The 14,688-nt window shown below is 48.1% G+C and overlaps 1 protein-coding gene across 2 annotated transcripts in view; it reads left to right on the plus strand.

Moving 5' to 3' along the window:
• LOC119441564 (neuropeptide-like protein 31) overlaps positions 1-14,688 on the plus strand; it is a 59,444-nt gene that overhangs the window by 25,121 nt on the left and 19,635 nt on the right. The window contains exons 2-3 of one of the 2 annotated variants that reach the window (XM_049661403.1): positions 448-574; positions 608-649. In XM_049661403.1, the coding sequence (XP_049517360.1) occupies positions 448-574; positions 608-649 (169 nt within the window). Of the gene's footprint in view, positions 1-447; positions 662-14,688 lie in introns of both variants that reach the window. The other variant, XM_049661402.1, reaches the window with a different exon arrangement.

Raw genomic sequence — 14,688 nt, forward strand, 5'->3', positions numbered from 1 at the left:
CTTGAGGCCCTTTCTGCGCAGTTCACTGCACTGGCGTCCCGAAGGGGGACAAAGCTATTTCTGTGCACGCTGATTTCACCTTAACTTTCTTTAGTTGTACCACAGATAAAATCAACGTAGTCATGAAAGGAATGGACCATTTCACTTCAAATAAAATTAATAGACACGATTTTAAGCGCTGCTATTTTCCTGTAAAATGTGCAGTGGCGCGACAAAAGACAGCGTCATTGCAAATAGTGTTGCAGCTGCAAAAGTTCCTATATGGCATTCGTTCAGCAAGTATACTTGCGGATATCCCATTATAAAAAAAGTGAGGAACAGACGGTTGATACTAAATATCCAGTGCATTACGTTTGCCTCTTTCGCATGGAAAGTACAGATATTCATAACATAAGTGCACATTGTGGCCGTGGTCCTAGATCATGAAATCTGTTCGTTTCCTTTCAGATGTCATTGCTTGCCCTCTCGGCTATGATTGCTGTTGTGACGGCTGGCTATGGCTATGGACACGGCTATGGTGGCTACGGTGGCTATGGAGGATACGGCGGCTACGGCGGCTACGGCGGCTATGGTGGTTACGGCGGCTACGGAGGGTATGGCCATGGAGGATACGGTGGCTACGGAGGATACGGCGGCTACGGAGGATACGGTGGCTACGGAGGTTACGGTGGTTACGGAGGATATGGTCATGGTGGTTACGGCGGTTACGGGCACGGATACAAGCTCATTAGCTATGGACATGGCTACCACGGATAGCTTTTTCATAAAGCCGTAATTATTATATTTTAAGGGCTGAAATTTGGCCGAGTTTGTGAGACTGCATATTTGATTTGAAGCGCAAAGAACTGTATTTATTGAACTGTAAATAAACATACCTGTGGTTTCAACATCGCTTTGTGTAGCAGTCTGTTCCGCGATATAGGAGATGCAGCATCAGCATTATTCACTGAAATCTCGAGAACGCAACAGAAACATTCCATTTGTACCACCCGATGCTTCTCAACAAAGTTGCACAAAGAGGTAAATACACTGCGACAATATAGAATTTATAGATTTTGCTTCCGACATTTTGGCGGAGCAAGCAATGCGGCACAGTAAAATGTTTACACCCCAGAGGGTGTTTCCCGATTTTGCACCCTCAGTTGCACCTATCAAGCACCGATTTAGTTAATCACAACCTGCAATATAAGGTCTTGGGCAATGACATCATCCAACAATACGAAATTATTATTCGTAAGGGTGGTAAAATGGGGGTTGAGATCCAGTTGAGATCCAGTTGAGATCCGTTTGAGAAGGGTGTTCTTATACCCGTAAGTGTATACAATCGAAACCTAAGGCTGCTAAATACAAGTTGCAAGCATGCATAACGAATGCTGTTGCTGCGATGCAGGATACGATCTGATGCAAAATGTATTATGAAAAAATTCGTGGTGCCGCAACATTCATATGGGAACGGATTACAAGAGAAGATGTTTATGCTGCATACATGGACTGCATACATTATAAAATTATACTTTTTTTATATAACACCGCACTACACCTACACAAGCACCACGGCGGTCACCGCACCTCCCGTGCATCTGCCACAACCGCTGCAGCGATAACATCACCTCCGACGCGCGTGAGGTTTTAACCACCGAATCACAGGCCACGTGCACAGGCGCTGTCGCCACATTCTTTCCTCCTCTCCCCTTACCCGTCTCCATTTCTGTCCACGCGCCGTGTCCCCGATGCGGACGTAAGCCGCCTAAAGTAGCGCCCTGGGAACGCATGCGGGAGATGCATACGGGGGCTAGAGGTAAACAGCTTCGCTGTAATAAAGACGCTTAATAACATAAAAGCTTGATTTAGGAACCATTTGATCATTGTGATGATGTGGATAGTGGCGTGCGGTGGAGAGAAGACCAGCTTGGAATGATGATTGTATGGCAGCACCAAGAAGAGGATTGATGATGGTGATAATGGATGATGACCACGTGCCATGAACAAAGAAGTGGTACGAGAGCACGCAGAGCGTGAGAGCGAGCGGCAGCTTCGAACGCAAGCTCGCAAAACGGCGGCTCCAGGCTCTGGTACCGGTGACCGGGTGTCCAGCTACCGTGCGGACCTGGTCGAGGATCCAGTTCGTGGCTGGGCCTTCCTGCGCGCCAGCGGCCTGCTGTGATAGCGGCCTGGTGCAGTGCTTCCTGCTTGGACCGGGACGCCTGAGCTACCAGCTACCAGCCTGCTGAGCGAGCCCGAGGACTGGCGACCGGGCGTCCTGCTACCGTGCGGACCTGGTCGTGGATCCCGCCCGTGGCTCTGCTCTCTTGTGTACCAGCGGCCTGCTGTGACAGCGGCCTGGTGCAGTGCTTCCTGCTGGCCACCGGGGCGCCTGAGCTACCTGTCCGCCGACCGAGCCCGACGTTATAGCGGCCGAGGCGTGACAGGCCAGGCGTTACTGGCCAGCTACAGCAGTGGCCTTTTATTCTACCGGCCTCCTGTTTTCCTCTTGCTTCCGCGTCGCGACAAGGTGCGGCGCGACAGCAGCGACGTAGCCACAACGACGCTCCACCGTCACAACCACCGTCACGGGCACCGCAACGACGAGGCACACGGGCGAGTGGTGGCGCATGAGTGCTAGGCACATGTTTATTTAGGACAAACGATTCGCGAACTATAGCCCACGTACATGTGCATGTAAATAGTCTGTATCGTTTAGCGTGTCTGTATAAAGTCTGTGTTTCGTGTAGCAAGCTCCCGTCTGCCGTGTCATTATTAAACGGATCCTGGGCCCAACTGGAAACCGGCAAGTCTGTCGTTTCCATCACAATCTGGCGAGCCTGCCAGGATCCGCCAGTAACATCCCAAACGCGGAGACCGGCATTCGGGTGTATACACGCAGCACTAGACCGATATGGATTTAGACAAGTTAGCCGCCACTGCAGCACAGTTAGGCTTGTCTGGCGCTGAACTGCGCGAATGGATGGAAAGAGAACAGGCTAGGCAGCGGGACGAACGAGCAGCTGAGCGCGAAGCAGCAAAAGAAGCAGCAGAAAGTCAGCGGTTAGCCGACGAAAGACAGCTACAAATCTTGCAGCTGAAGCTCAAGCTGCAAGAAGGAGCGCAGAGCCAGACATCTGCCCCAACCGCGCCTGTAACGTCACCAAACCTACCCTACTTCAATCCCCAGAAGCTACTGCCGCTGTTCGACGAACGACGCGACGACCTCCATGCGTATCTGCAGAGGTTTGAACGCGTAGCCACTGGACAGGACTGGCCTAGTGATAAATGGGCGGTCGCCATAAGCATGTGCCTGACTGGTGAGGCATTAACTGTGATTGGGCGTATGACTGCTGCAGACTCCCTGGATTACGAGAAGGTGAAGAGGGCGCTTCTTCAACGCTTCAGATTCACAGCCCAAGGGTACAAAGAGAAATTTCGTAAAGTTCGACCAGAAGATGGCGAAACAGGAAAACAGTTTGCCGCACGGATCTCAAGCTACTTTGATAACTGGATCGCGATGGCTGAGGTTTCTAAAACCTTTGAAGGCCTCCGGGATCACGTTATCGCTGAGCAGTTCTTGCGTTGCTGCCACCCCAAGCTTGCCATCTTCCTCAAGGAAAGGGAATGCAAAACCCTTACATCTCTTGCGGACACAACAGACTGTTTCCTCGAAGCCCAGGGCATCAACAATATTGGGAGAGTAGCAGACGACGCCAAGAGGGTCAATCAACCCAGTGTTGTACCCCAGAACAAGCAACAGCAAACTTGTTTTCTTTGCAACCGCAAAGGACATATGGCGCCTGATTGTCGAAGCGCTTCAAGAGAGGCTGATAAATGCAACTCATGCGGGCGGCTTGGGCACAAAACAGCTGACTGCAAGTCTAAGCCTAAGGAGAAGCACGCATCTTGCGTCATAGCAGACAATGCGGAAAATCTAGATTCTGGTCCGCTAGCTGAATCCACGAAAAAAACATGCGCGACAATTCACTGCCGCGAAACGATCGAGAAGCCGTCCATGTTCGTAGTGGATAATATGCCAGTTGTAGAGGGACGAGTACTAGGACAAGCAGCACACGTTCTGCGAGATACGGGCAGCAACACAACCATTGTCCGACGGGATTTGGTTCCGGATGAGTGCCTAACTGGTAAAACCAGGAAAGTTGTACTGTTGGATGGCAATGGCAAGGACTTGCCCGAGGCACACATCCGAATTCATACACCATACTTCACTGGGGACGTAAATGCACTATGCATGAGTAATCCTCTATATGATCTCGTGCTTGGCAATATTCCGGGAGTCAAGGAACCACACGAGCCAGATCCTGATTGGGAATGTGGACACGTTCCTCCCGAAGCAAATGCTTCAAGTCAACCACCGGCATCTGGAGGAATGTCGGACATGACTTCTGCCGTCGCATGGACGCAGAAGAAAACGAACTCCGTGATCAATGCGCCAATCACAGATTCGTTAGAAGTTACTCCAGCAAAACTTGCCGAGGAACAGAAAAAGGACCCAAGTCTTAAGAGTAGCTTCCGTAAGATTGGCAAGCGATTTTATTCCAAGAAAGACACGGAGTATTATTTTTCTGAAGAGGCAGGTCTTTTGTACCGTCACTACCGTATATCTACGGGAAGAACTTTTAAACAAATAGTCGTCCCAACAAGGTTTCGGCTTCATATTCTGAAAGTTGCTCATGAAAGCATCATGGCTGGTCACCAGGGTGTTCGACGTACTACCGACCGTATCCTCGGAGATTTCTACTGGCCTGGGATGCATGAAGACATCAAGCGTTTTGTCCGATCTTGCGATGTGTGCCAGAGGACAACGCCGAAAGGAAAAGTTGGTGTCGCCCCTTTGGGCAACATGCCTCTTATACGGACACCATTTCAAAGAGTCGCGGTTGATCTGATCGGTCCACTATCACCAAGGTCAGATAAAGGAAATCGCTATGTCCTGACCCTTATTGACTTTGCGACACGCTATCCTGATGCCATAGCGCTCGCTAATATCGATTCTGTTAGTGTCGCCGAAGCACTACTTGAAATGTTTTCCAGAGTGGGCTTGCCACGAGAGGTAGTCACCGATCAAGGTACAAGTTTCACTTCTGAGCTCATGCAGGAAGTCGGTCGACTGCTTTCGGTCAAGTTTTTCCGGACCACTCCGTACCACGCCATGGCCAACGGTTTGGTTGAAAAGTTCAACGGCACTCTGAAGGCCATGCTCAAAAGAATGTGCCAAGAAAAGCCACGTTCTTGGGATCGATACCTAGCTCCTCTTCTTTTCGCGTATCGAGAGGTGCCGCAAGCCAGTTTGGGCTTTTCGCCGTTTGAATTAATATACGGCAGGCACGTACGCGGACCTTTAAGCGTTTTGAAAGAGCTGTGGACAAAAGATGACATCGACGATGAGGTGCGCACAACCTACACCTATCTTGTGGACCTCAAGAACCGACTCGAGGAGACATGTCACCTTGCCCACGAAGAGCTTAGTAAGGCCCATAAAAAACAGAAGTTTTATTATGATCGCAAGAGCAGACAACGCAGACTACGACCCGGGGACAAGGTCTTGATCCTATTACCGACTGATTCCAACAAGCTACTCATGAAATGGAAAGGCCCATTTACGGTCTCTGAAGTCAGGAATGACGTCGACTATGCCATTGACATAGGTGGAAAGACAAAGGTCTTCCATGTTAACATGCTAAAGAAGTACGAAGAGCGGGAAGTACCAAACACCCAAGTGTCAACAGCCACCGTTGTCAACGACAAAAACACGGAGTCAGAAGTTACTGACGACAATGATTCGGAAGACAGTATCCCTTCTCTAAGCCTACGCCAAACTCAGACCACCGCGGACGTCAAGGTATCGCCAAGCTTACATCTCGAACAACACGAACAAGTTCAAGAATTGTGCAATGAGTTCGCAGATATATTTTCTGATCTCCCTGGCAAAACAAAACTCGTTGAATGTTCGCTGGAGTTGATATCCGAGCAACCTGTTCACGTACCCCGGTACTCTATTCCCCTGGCTCTGCGTGAGAAGGTGGAGAGCGAGGTACAAGAGATGCTGCGATTGGGCATAATTGAGAAGTCCAAGTCCCCATATCACGCACCGATCGTTGTCGTTAAGAAACCCGACAACACTATTCGTTTGTGCATCGATTTCCGCGAACTGAACAAAAAGTTGGTTTTCGACAGTGAACCGATCCCAAGGATTGACATTGTCCTTGCGCTGGCAGGGAAACAAAAATATTTTTCGAAATTTGACTTTACAAAGGGCTACTGGCAAGTACCCATGGCTGCAGAGAGCCGCGAAAAAACGGCCTTTTCAAGCATGTCGGGGCTCTACCACTTCAAATATATGCCTTTTGGGATCAAGACTGCCCCAGCTGTCTTTGCGCGCCTAATGAGGACAGTTTTAGGAGACCTACCCAACGTCTATCACTACTTTGACGACGTGGTAATCGCCACCACTACCTGGCAAGAACACGTCGATGCCCTGCGACGTGTTTTCCAAAGGATACGCAATGCGAACCTCACGATCAAACCTAGCAAGTGTGAGATCGGGCAAAATAATATTACCTTCCTCGGACACCGCATTGGAGATGCGAAAGTGGAACCAATGCTAAAAACACTGGACAAGATCTTAGCCTCTAAGAGGCCAACCACGAAGAAAGCCGTGCAGTCATTTCTCGGCTTAACCGGCTACTACAGAAAGTTTATCCCCAACTACGCCGAGATCGCCAAGCCCCTGACTGACCTCACAAAAAAAGGTCAAAGCCACATTGTATCTTGGGGACCAACACAAGAAAACGCCTTCGCCGTCCTCAAGGACAAGCTCGCCGCAAGTCCAATACTTCAAGCTCCGGACCTCACGAAGCCTTTCGTGCTCCGCACGGATGCCTCGAATACGAGTCTAGGCGCAGTACTCCTACAGACCAGCGAAGACAGTGTGTTACACCCTGTTGCTTATGCTAGTCGCAACCTGCTGCCTAGAGAAACCCGTTATTCCACCATTGAACGTGAGTGTTTAGCGCTTGTCTGGGCTGTGCAGAAGTTCCACATTTACCTTTGCGGGAAACCTTTCGTTATTCAGTGCGACCATCAGCCATTGCAGTACTTGCAGTCGGCCAAACACGTAAACAATCGTGTTTTACGGTGGAGCTTATTAATGCAGGAGTATTCGTTTACTGTGGAATACATCAAAGGGTCGAACAATGTAGGCGCAGATTACTTAAGTCGTATCTGAACTGTGTCACCTCTTGGGACGGCACTTGTTGGAACTTTGGCTTGTGTTCCAAAGTCTCGACGCGTTTGTGATCAGTGTGTATACATGAATTGTTTCTGTGGACCACGAACTTTTCTTAAACTATTCGCACGTGCCTGCACTCATGCACCCCTCCTCCTGTGTTGTTTAGAATAGTTGCGGGCAACTATCTTAAGTGGGGGGCCCTTGTGATGATGTGGATAGTGGCGTGCGGTGGAGAGAAGACCAGCTTGGAATGATGATTGTATGGCAGCACCAAGAAGAGGATTGATGATGGTGATAATGGATGATGACCACGTGCCATGAACAAAGAAGTGGTACGAGAGCACGCAGAGCGTGAGAGCGAGCGGCAGCTTCGAACGCAAGCTCGCAAAACGGCGGCTCCAGGCTCGGGTACCGGCGACCGGGTGTCCAGCTACCGTGCGGACCTGGTCGGAGATCCAGCTCGTGGCTGGGCCTTCCTGCGCGCCAGCGGCCTGCTGTGATAGCGGCCTGGTGCAGTGCTTCCTGCTTGGACCGGGACGCCTGAGCTACCAGCTACCAGCCTGCTGAGCGAGCCCGAGGACTGGCGACCGGGCGTCCTGCTACCGTGCGGACCTGGTCGTGGATCCCGCCCGTGGCTCTGCTCTCTTGTGTACCAGCGGCCTGCTGTGACAGCGGCCTGGTGCAGTGCTTCCTGCTGGCCACCGGGGCGCCTGAGCTACCTGTCCGCCGACCGAGCCCGACGTTATAGCGGCCGAGGCGTGACAGGCCAGGCGTTACTGGCCAGCTACAGCAGTGGCCTTTTATTCTACCGGCCTCCTGTTTTCCTCTTGCTTCCGCGTCGCGACAAGGTGCGGCGCGACAGCAGCGACGTAGCCACAACGACGCTCCACCGTCACAACCACCGTCACGGGCACCGCAACGACGAGGCACACGGGCGAGTGGTGGCGCATGAGTGCTAGGCACATGTTTATTTAGGACAAACGATTCGCGAACTATAGCCCACGTACATGTGCATGTAAATAGTCTGTATCGTTTAGCGTGTCTGTATAAAGTCTGTGTTTCGTGTAGCAAGCTCCCGTCTGCCGTGTCATTATTAAACGGATCCTGGGCCCAACTGGAAACCGGCAAGTCTGTCGTTTCCATCACAATCATATAACAAATAAAAATCATATTTCCGAATATTTCTGCGAATCAATTCATTTATTACTTTCGAGGGCTGCTTTTGTTTTTAATAACCACACTAAAGTTTCCCCATTCATTGACGGCTCCAACCTAACAACAAATTATAAATCTCTTCGATATGTATCTATACTCCGTTAAATACATAGCAGTCAACGCTGTGGAAGCTACGCAAGTCCGGTCAAGAAAAGTTATCCCTCCGCGCGTTCCGTCTATGCTTCGCTCGGCGTTCCGTTCCGTCCATACTTCGCTGCGCGCCAACAGCGTTCGCTCGCGCGAGCATGCACGTGAGGCTCCTCGCGACGGGTTGCAAATAAAAAACCCGGAAAGAACAACACAAATGAAAATGATCTAAAGCAGCGCATTAGCAGCCGTATACCACAGTCTGTTTATAAGAATTAAAACTGGTTTCATTCAATACTGAGCCTATATAAAAACCAGTTGCGCGCAATTGCGGTTAAATAACATCGAACTATATCCAAGTGCGAACAAGGCCACTGCAAGAAGTCTCTCTAGCTTCCACAGCGTTGACTGCTATGTATGGAACGAGAGGCATAGTTGGTATAAACGAGTCATCCCACTGCCGTCGCTCACAGACGTACATATGTTGCGTTTCTGGCCACTTACGACCAACTGTCATTTCATCAAAAGATATACTGAACTTTGGCAGTGCTTGAATTGCACTAGAGGTTCACGCACTTTCTTTAGAAGCTATACCTGGTGTTTCATTTTCTTTTTCAGGCTGCACACAATTTTTCAAAATCGATTGCGGCCGATAGCATAATTCTAGTCCTTGAGCCGGATTATTCGAACAGACACTCAATACGCTCGCAAGAAAGTAGTAATACACCTAAGGGTGGTAAATGGGTGTCGAGCACCGTTTGAGCACCCTATAAGAAGTGCGTTCTTATACCCATTAGTGTGTACGACTGAAACCTAAAGTTGTTAAGGACAACTTGCAAGCATAACGAACGATCTTGCTGCGATGCAGGATGCGATGTGATGCAAGATTTTTTATGAAATAACATTTCATAATGCAGTCGAACCAGGATATACCGAATCTGAAAAGGATCACAAAAGAGTTCCATATATAGGTAAATCGATATATAAAATAAAAAAGATATTTAAAAATCTTCAATGGGATTTCAGTGCCGTTCATTATACACAATAATTCGTTATATGTGGGTTTGATATATCCGGGTTCGACTGTAATAACAATAACATATTATACTCGACTAATTAGCAAACGTGACTAATTACGTTTTCCCATTAATTACTTTATGGCACATATTGCAATCTACGAGTTGTATCCGATGCGTTCGCAAGGCGTATCCACTTGAAACTAATTTTCAGGATGACACCGCTTTCGGTATGTTCATTCCCAAAATGTGCGACGAAATACATGAGCGTCCCACTTCTTTTTGAGCTTCAATGGCCGAAAACGGCGCTTTGTTAAAAACAAGTAAGCGGAACAGCAGCGTGTGTATTTTAACGGAAGTTTGATGGAGCTTATCTCGAAACCAGCGTCGTCCTAAGAATTCGTCGCGAGTGAATATACCCTGCAAATTCACCAGCTACAACTCGTAGATTACAAGACGTGCTGTAAGGCAGTAAGTTCAAAACATAACTAGTAAAGCTTTATTAATTACTCGATTATTGATATCAATTTCTCGTGCAAGTATTGTTCACCTTCTCGAGTGATCCAGCTTCAAGACTATAGGATTAGGTTATCCGCCGCAGGCAATTTTAAAATTCTGTATGATTTAACACAAAAGAAAAGCACCCAATATGTATAGTTACCAATATCTTAACAACTCCAACGTGGTCGCTCTGTGGTGCAATAGTTATATATAGTGCCCGACTTCCACGTGAACTTCGTCGGGGCGCGTAGCATCGCGTTATTGCGTGAATTTTTATCAGTTTATTGCTTTTCTACCATCTTTTGTTTCCTTTAACCCTTTCCCCAGCACAGGGTAGCCAACCCGTACTTACCCTGCCTAACCTCCCTGTCCTTTCATCCCTTATTTCTCGCCTCCTTTGGTGAGAATCCGCCAGCGCGTAATAACAACGGTACTGCAACGCTTGCCAATGTTTTTTCTTTCTTTCTTTTTTTAATGATTGCGCACCTTTTGCGTGCACGCTGTAGTTCAGAAAAATGCTCTTCATTTCACGGAAAGTACTGCTTGGCATTTAATGACTAGTGGCATGTCTGATAAGCGGTTGGAAGCGTGAATGGACAGCACACACTACACTTGTATATACAAGTCAAACCGACAAAACTTTCGTTTCGAGTTTCGAAGTTTCGGTCAAGTCGCGGAGAATACATTTGGGAAGGTTCCATGCAGACATTTTTATTCGTGGGTGTCACAACTCTGTGTAAACTTAAGAAGCATTTCAGAATCAGAAGCATTTTAGTCAGAATTCATGTGTAATAAGCATAACAACTTTCGTGAACATGTATCTGGCCGCGGTGCACTTGTTTTAGTCGTGAGCTGAGGTGGCCCTGAGAGCATGTGTAAGCAACCGCGTCCGAACATTCGTTGATTGATTGCTCGGTTGATTGATTGATTGTTTGATTTTAGGGTTTCAAAGCAACACCACCGCTATGAGAGAGTGCTCTGGCTTAGTTTAAAGACGGGTAACATGCACCCAAAACTCCGTACATGAGCGTTCCTGCTTTTCGCCCCCATCGGACCGGAAGTCGAACCCGTAACCTCGTGCTCACCAGCCGAACGCCGTAGTCGCGCACCGAGCTGCCGCGGTGAGCTACTCCCTCATATAAATTATCACTTTGTACAGCCTTGTGGCGTTAAGCACGCACGGGTCTTTTTAACTCACAGGGATTATAATTTGTGAATGCCTATTTTAGGCCTGTTTTTATTATTATAGGAGAGCATTATATTCCCTCAGAAGGATAATACACAATAGTTCAGTGATGAGAGATTACTTGCGGGCGAAAAAGTTTCAGTGTCATGCGCCCCTCCGCACAGTAAAACAAATAGAGCTCATGGCTCCTACAAACAAGAACCTATCCGAACCCGCTATTAATAAACAAGATCTATCCGGAGATCTCTACTCCTACAACATGCGATAAATAACGACACCATAGATCTAAGTCATATACTCTGGCGTTGCTCCGCGTTACGCAGCGACAAGGACAACACTGAAGAGCGGTGGAACGCAGTTCTACGCCGTCTCACATTAGATGAACAGCTATGGGCAGTCCAACGGGCCCGCGATGCGACCGATAGGCTATAGGCCTTTCCGTCCCAACGTGCACGAGCGGTCCGCTTCGGTATAGGAAACTAGCGCGACCCAATGGACCATAATAAAGTTTTTCCATCCATCCATCCATCGTGCGCGCATAAGTGGTATAATCGCAGGCGACGTGGAAGCGATCTCTTTATAGGGAAGCTTTAGAGCAGCTTCGGCGCGCCTTTCGTGCGGCGGTGAAGGTCGGCGTGCGACGGCCTGGTCGATATCGAATGTAAATGCAATGCAACGTGTGGAGGAGCACCGAATATTTGCTTTGAAAGATGTTGATCAATAATTTAAAATAAAGGTAACCTTGCACATATTTCATTCGAAGAGAAAACAAGTTAGTACACGTTTTTATTTATTACGGTTATCCGCAACCAAAGGAAGGCCAATGTCTCACCGTGCCATTCCAACGGTAATACCTGGATCTCAACATGGCATTTTAAGTGCATCTTTGCACTTAAAATGCCATGTTGCCAAGTGCCAAGTGCAATTGTGCATTTGTGGCAATTCGTACACACTGATAGTCCAATTACCACCACTATAAGCTACGTTTATTCATTTATTTATTTACTTAATTATTTATATTTGTTCGTTACTCTCGATACCTACATTCGTCCGAAAGCATTAGAGTAGGCGGGGGAGGGGGGGGGGGGGGGTAACAATACAAGGGATTGTCGAATTGCGCTAAAATAACAGGCAAATGTTGCGATCCAAAGGGGAGCACGTGAATAAAAAACTTCAGAGCCAGAAGCCCTGCCGTGAAAATGGGGGCAAGCGAGGCTTGTGGTAAGACGACACCGTCGCAGGCGTTCCGCTTCGTCTGCCCTAAACTCAGGGTCGGCGACTCTTCGCTGACGTTTGGCCTGAACATCGCGCTCCCGCAACTCGGGGTGCGCGGCTCTTCGCTGGGGTTTCGCCTGGTCTTCGGAAGCCCTCACGCTAGAATCGGACGACAAGCTTCGCTTACCCCCATTTTCTCGACAAGGGAAGGGCTGGTGATTTTGTCTCTTTGGGTCCCACGTGTGACAAGGGTAGTTCAAGGGCGCGTTACAGGTCCCCGACTACACAGGGGTACGCGCCACTGAGCTTGGACCCTTTCTACACTATCACCGGGATCGACCCACTTTTCAGCGTGACACCACCACGACCGCCGACACTTGTGAGCCTATAAAGCTTCGCTTAAAAAAAAAGTAACAAGCGCGAGTGCCGCAGTGGTCGCTTGGAACATCACGCATAAGGAAGGGCCCACAAAAGCTGCTTCAAAGATAGCACTTAAAATGCAAAGAAGAAAGAGTGTCCCTATTGTAACACTAGCTCGAACAGAGCATAGAGTTTCATGCAATAATTACTAGAAGGAGCTCCGGCGCTAGTGTCCACTGGCGCTGCAAGCGGGGTGGTTCAGCTGGCTTGGGAATGACGTAATCATCATTAGCCGATCATTAAGACGAAGCAAATTCCACTTGGCTGGCGTGAATGCAGGATGTACCTTATCTTCAAGAGCAAAGGTGATAAAGATAACTCGAGCTCGTACAGGCAAGTTATAGTAACGTCACTGATATATAGAATGGCAATGCAAGATATAAAATCAGAGCTGTCCATATGGAAGGGGGGGGGGGGGGGGCGATATAACTGGGGGAGCTACAGAATAGGGTCAGATCAGGAAGAGGCTTAGAGGATAATATCTTTGTACTAACGACGAGCATACAGATTTCAATAGCTCAAAATGAACCTTCATGGATAGCATTTTTAGATATTAAGGGAAATTACGACCACGTAGACGGGGAATTGCTGCGGCATATTCTCAAGCACAAGAACATAGACGATGATTTCAAGGAGCTGTTAAATAATATTTATAGGGACAACTGAGTAGAAATTGTATAAGGCCAGAAATGCAATGATGTAGAAAATCACCGAGGACTGAAGCAAGGGTGTCCTGCCTGCAGTGCTGCTCATGCGTTACGTTAAGGGCATAGAAAGACGAGTGAAAAACAGTGACTTAAATTTTGCTCTATCTTACATCCGTAATGGGCAAAAGGTGCAACAGAACATCTCTGGGCCGATGTATGCGGACGACACCGTACTACTAGCGATTAATGCAAGTGATTTACAGCGACTATAGTGAATATAAGTACCAATGCGGCGACAAATCTGGGCCTTATGTCTAGCACATAGAAATCAGGAATTACGGTGTTTAATGAAGACACGAGGAATGACGTGGTATCAACTCAACAGGAATTCCAACTAATTGCCAAGCAATATACCTGAGGGTATATACATAAACGAAAGAAAGACCTGCTCAAGCGCCCACCAAGATAATCTAAAAATGAAAGGGAAGCGGGACGCAGAATAATCAAACGTAGAACACATAGAGGAGTTTCGAAAAGTGTAATGGTGCCAGCGCTAACGTTCACAAATGCAATTCTGTGCTATAAACCAGAAATCTTGTCGCGGTTAGAGGTTAACCAGACGGCGGTGCACCGAGTGGCTCTGGGATCCAGGGTAAAATCACAAATGAGGCAGTGCAAGGCTACATGGGTTGGGCTTCTTTTGAAGTTGTGGAGGCACAGAGCAAGATAAGTTTTCAAAGATGAAGGAGCATGGATGAAAAGAAATGGCCGGCGAAAATGCACAAATATCTGTACCTCAATAGCATGGACACGGAATAGGAGGAAGAGGCCAAGAAACTCGGAAACCAAATACGGGGCAATTCAACGTGTAAATAAGCAATCAGGAGTCGTGAAAACGATAGTCGAGAGAAACCGAGACGGCGATTTGAATGCAAAGGATGGAAACAAGAAGCTCACGGAGATTTACAAGAATGGCAAGAAAGAAATATCTGGAGGTAAAATCTGCATGATAAAGCAAACAGGGGTGCCTTGCTATTTGCGGGCCAAGCTGGCTGCTTGAGGACCAAAACGTACGGTAGCAAAGATGCGCCACAGGTTGAGGCATTAGTGTGCTGCAAAAAAATCCCGGAAAGGACTCGTCACATCGTAACGGAATGCCAAGAT

The sequence above is a fragment of the Dermacentor silvarum genome, chromosome 2 (assembly GCF_013339745.2).
Source record: "Dermacentor silvarum isolate Dsil-2018 chromosome 2, BIME_Dsil_1.4, whole genome shotgun sequence".
Taxonomy (NCBI): domain Eukaryota; kingdom Metazoa; phylum Arthropoda; class Arachnida; order Ixodida; family Ixodidae; genus Dermacentor; species Dermacentor silvarum.